The following is a 4,684-nucleotide window of genomic DNA, read 5'->3' as shown; positions in this document are numbered from 1 at the left end:
AGCAAATGTCTATTTCGAAATAAGCATTTTACATATTTTACTTTAGTTCTCTAAATAATAATACATGAATAATGATTCAAAAGTTTGCAAAAGATAATCCTAATTATTTCTTTTGGTGTAGCCCCTATCACTTTAGGACTTTTTGGAGTCCCTTTCTGAAATTTTAAAATAAACTCAGAAATATGTTAATTCTAGACAACAAAATGTAATTCGAAAGACTAAGATAAATATATCGGTGAATATTACTTTAAAATAAACTAGTTCTTAACATGTGTGACACAAATAAAAATGATTTAAAACAAGCTAATAATAAGGAGCATTTATGAGATAATAATAGTCTTAAAGTTACAAAACGGATTTTGTTTATAGTGGAATGCGTCAATTAGAAAAAGAAAAAGAAAGAGAGAGAAGAAACAATGAAACATGATCATTTAGACTTGTCCGAAGAATGTTGAGGGTCTGTTTGGTAGAACACAATGTCCCCAAAGTCACTGACGAAGTGATCATGCTTTACACTGTGCAGCAAATACTTTATTAGATGCAATGGGATTGGACCTGATTTCTCTGGCTCCCTATAATATTCTCCAAGAACTCCCTTTGCTGATTCTGTCTGAAACTCACACAAACCAAATCATTCATACTTTTTATTAATCAATTCATTATGACCTTTCAGGTTCTTCTTTATTTGTAATAACATGTTTCAATGAAATTAAGAGAACATGTCCTTTTCAGTTTCTCTCATCATATGTTGGAAGGATAAAGTATATATATTTTTTTAAATTTGTAAAATTTTAAAAATATTTTTAAATTTTCTTTTGTTTTAATTTTGTTCCAAAATTTTTTTATTTGTATTAAATATATTATTGACGGCTAATTTTTAAAAAAATCTAAACATTATTATTAAATTAGTCCTAAATTTTTTGAAAATTTAACTATCAGGAATATATTTGATGCAAATAAAATTTTTTTGAGATAAAATTAAAATAAAATAAATTTTAAGAATATTTTTTAAACTTTTAACAAACTTCAAAGACAAAAAATATACTTTACTCTTATTCAAAAAATAAACCACTATTTCACAATTCTAACATCTTCAATCGGTCATCACTATTTAAGTAAGGAGTTTAAATAATTCTTGCTATTGGTTTGAGTGGCCTCTAACATATCACCAGATCATTGTTTATAATAATCATTTAGATTAATTATTAAATGATTGGAGATTAATTAGATTTTTTAAATTATAAAATAACGCTTTGTATTTGGGACAAATATAGTGAACAAAAAGAAAAAAGAAGCTTTACTCAGAAATGAAATTAATGAGAAAAGTAGTACCGCTTCAACTAAATGGTAATGGGGAATTTGAGGGAAAAGATGATGGATGACATGGGTGCCAATGTCATGGTGAATTTTATTAACCCAACCATAGTCTCGATCCACAGTTGTAAGACCACCCCTTAGGTAATCCCATTCCTGTCAAATTTCATAACCAAAACTATTAATTAATAATAATAATAATAATATGTTATTCATAATTAAAAAGATTTTATGTATTAAGAAATATAGCCTTGGAACAACAGTGTTTGTGCACCAGCAGAAAAATTAATATTTAGAAATTCATCCAGATAAGTCTTAATTATTCACCTAATTTTTAAATAAAAAGATTAATTTTTTTAATTTTTGATGTTTTAAAAAAATAATATATATTTAAAATTTTACTCATTAAGCAGAATAAACTTGTTCACTATACCTTGCCACGGTACCATGGTAATTTCTGCTTGTAACCATGGTGATGCAAATATGTGACGAAGTCCAACCACATTACGAAGATCTAAATAAAAAAAAAATTGTAAATAACTATTAAGTATTAAACACATGTCTTAAGTCTTAACCAATAATAAAAGATCGAATAAATTACCATTTGTACCCATAAAAAATACAGATACCGACAAATGTATCTATATAAGAATAAAACGATACTACAGAAGATGGTTTTCGTGTGCCAAAAATATCCAGACATTGGTTACACAATTAGTCTGTTAAAGTATTCTTGGCACACGAAAACTATATTTCGTAGGTACAATTATCGTTTTATTCTTATATGGATATATTTATCAGCGTTTGTATCTTTCATAGATACAAATAATAATTTATTCATAAAAGATTAATTACCGAATAAGGGACTCCATAGAGCTTGAGAATCAAAATTGGACCCATTGCGAAGGACAAATAAATAAGCAAAGAGAACATGGCAATCCAACAGAGAGTTGATGTTAATACATCTTTTCTCTCATCAGGGGAGAACAATTTGCTGTAGGGATTAAAGTGAGACCCTTCTTTTCCAGGGCTTCTTTTCCACTAAAAAAATTAAAAATCAAATATTAATAAATAAAGTGTGACAGAATTAGATTCTATAGGCTCAATTGAGTGATGTCTTTTTGAAAAGAAAACTCACCAAATAAAAGGGGTATGCAAAGATTGGAAAAGGCAATGTGAATCTTAGGATTCTTGTTGTGTTATCTAGATTCTTGTAAATCTTCTCTGTCAGCTGAGAAAAAAACACAAAAATTATAAGGTGAAAAAAAAAAAGCACAATCTTTAATGTTTAATTTAGAAAAAAAAAATTTAAGTACTTAAATATACTGATATTCTAATAATTTTAATTATTGATGTTATTAATTGAATTCAATTGTCAAACTATTAAAGTATCAGAATTTCTAAAACACTTGAAAAATATTTTAATTTACATTTGTGTACAAATTAAATTAAGGACAATAATGTTAGAACAACCACATACAGGAACCCATGATTCATCATGCTCAACGTGTCCATGGTTTTGATGGTGAGTTCTATGACTAATTCTCCTGAAAAAAAAAAGAAAGAAAAAAAAAATTTAGATAACCATTTGGTAAATTTAAAAGAAGAAAAAAGAAAGTGCTTTTAAGGACAATAATGAAGAATAAAAGCTGCAATAATAAGAACCAACCATCCATGGTATGGTACAAGGATGAATGAGTGTAAGATATGGCCCACAATGCTATTCAGCTTAGGACTCTCTGAAAAGCTTCCATGGCCACTGTCCAATGCAGACAAAAAAAAAAAAATGTATTAGGCAAAATGTGCATATAGTCATATAGTTAGTTACTGAAAATAATTTCTATTTAAAAATAACAATAAATTCGATTAAAATAATATTGTCTAAACATATTATTATTATTATTTAATATTTAATATACTATTTTGACACAGAAATTGTAACTAAGATTTCTTAGCATTTATCAATCATGTCCAAAAACAAATACTACTCAAAATATTATATTAATATTCTTCCTCTTATCAAATTAAAGTAATAAATTTTTAATATATTAGATTATTTAAAATTATAAATTATAAGAGTAAAAAAAATAATGTACAATGCACAATCCTCTATTAATTTAATGAAAATCTTCACTTTTCACAAGATTCTTTTCCTCACCAAAAAAAAAAAAAATTTCTTTCGCCGTTTGATTTATACTTTTACTAAAATTGCAAATTAATCCTTACTGTTAAACACGTGCAATTCACATGTTTAAAATAGCGAATATACTGAGAAATATTCTGTTAAATCAAACGGTATTTGAATGGTAGGGATCCAATTACAAATTTTATTTTTTTCAAGGACCCAATTACAAATTTTTAAACTATAGGGATCAATTTACAATTTCACTGAAAGTGTAGGGACTAACTGTGTAATTTAACCTTCAAAATATTGTATCGATATTCTTTACTTTCTCTCATAACTTAAAATAATTTTTAAATAAGTGATTTTATGAAAAAAAATAATTATTATTTTATTTAAAATTAGAAATATTTTGAAGAAAAAAGAGAATAATTGTGACTCACCAATCATGTCCAAGAACAAAAAGAGCCCAGAACATTGTACCCTGAGCAAGCCAATAGAATGGCCAGAAGAACCAGCTACTGAAAGCAATTGCAAGAGCCATAAATGCAGTGACTATAAGAACATCTCTAAGGACATATCTTAATGACCGCCACGTGTCCTTCTTCCAACAATGCTTTGGAATTGCTCTTCTTATCTCTGCAATCTTGAAGGGTGGAGGTGCACTTGGATCAAAATCATCATCACAAGAACCATTATTGTCATTATTAACAACATGAACATGTGTTTTTTCATGATGATGATGATGTTCTACTTGTTCCAAGGCAACCATGTTTGGTTCTTCCAATTCTTTCTTTCTCTCCTTCAAGTTAGTGTGTGGGAGAGAAAATGTTAGAGAATGAGGGTTATGTGGTGGTGAATGGGGAGGGTTTTTAGCATATGAGATGCGTATAAAGCTAAGATGGTTGTTGAATGAATTTTCCAAATTCCACATGGGATTCACACACACATATATAACACTATAAAAGTGCATAGGGCTACTATTTCTACACTTCTAAAGACAATTGGAATTTTAATTATTAATGTCTTTTATTTTGAAATTTTTAAATTATCCTTGATTATGTATTTTTTAATTCTTTTCATCATTATTTTATATTATATTATGGATCTAACTAACTTTTGGTGACTTGTGCTAGGAATAGTTCGATAGAATTTAAGTGGATCTAACTAATTTGTATATTAAGAACACATTTTAAGAGTACAATAATAAAAATTTTTAAAATTTTAAATGTATTTATTGTAGTGACA

General features: G+C 27.3%; 1 protein-coding gene across 1 annotated transcript; it reads right to left on the bottom strand.

The window, feature by feature from the left end:
* Nucleotides 1-200: 200 nt before the first annotated feature.
* Nucleotides 201-4,371, bottom strand: LOC107644755 (omega-3 fatty acid desaturase, endoplasmic reticulum). Its single transcript, XM_088500910.1, has 8 exons — nt 3,880-4,371; nt 2,984-3,073; nt 2,795-2,861; nt 2,453-2,545; nt 2,170-2,355; nt 1,748-1,828; nt 1,333-1,470; nt 201-610 (listed from the first exon to the last, which is right to left on the bottom strand). The coding sequence occupies exons 1-8, from the start codon at nt 4,368-4,370 to the stop codon at nt 428-430; spliced, it is 1,329 nt and encodes a 442-aa protein (XP_088357036.1). The 5' UTR covers nt 4,371; the 3' UTR covers nt 201-427.
* Nucleotides 4,372-4,684: the final 313 nt, after the last annotated feature.

This window comes from Arachis ipaensis, chromosome B1 (assembly GCF_059453495.1).
Source record: "Arachis ipaensis isolate K30076 ecotype BB chromosome B1, ASM5945349v1, whole genome shotgun sequence".
NCBI lineage: Eukaryota > Viridiplantae > Streptophyta > Magnoliopsida > Fabales > Fabaceae > Arachis > Arachis ipaensis.
The sequence above is the reverse complement of the archived record's forward strand: the minus strand, read 5'-3'. Positions and strand labels throughout refer to the sequence as shown.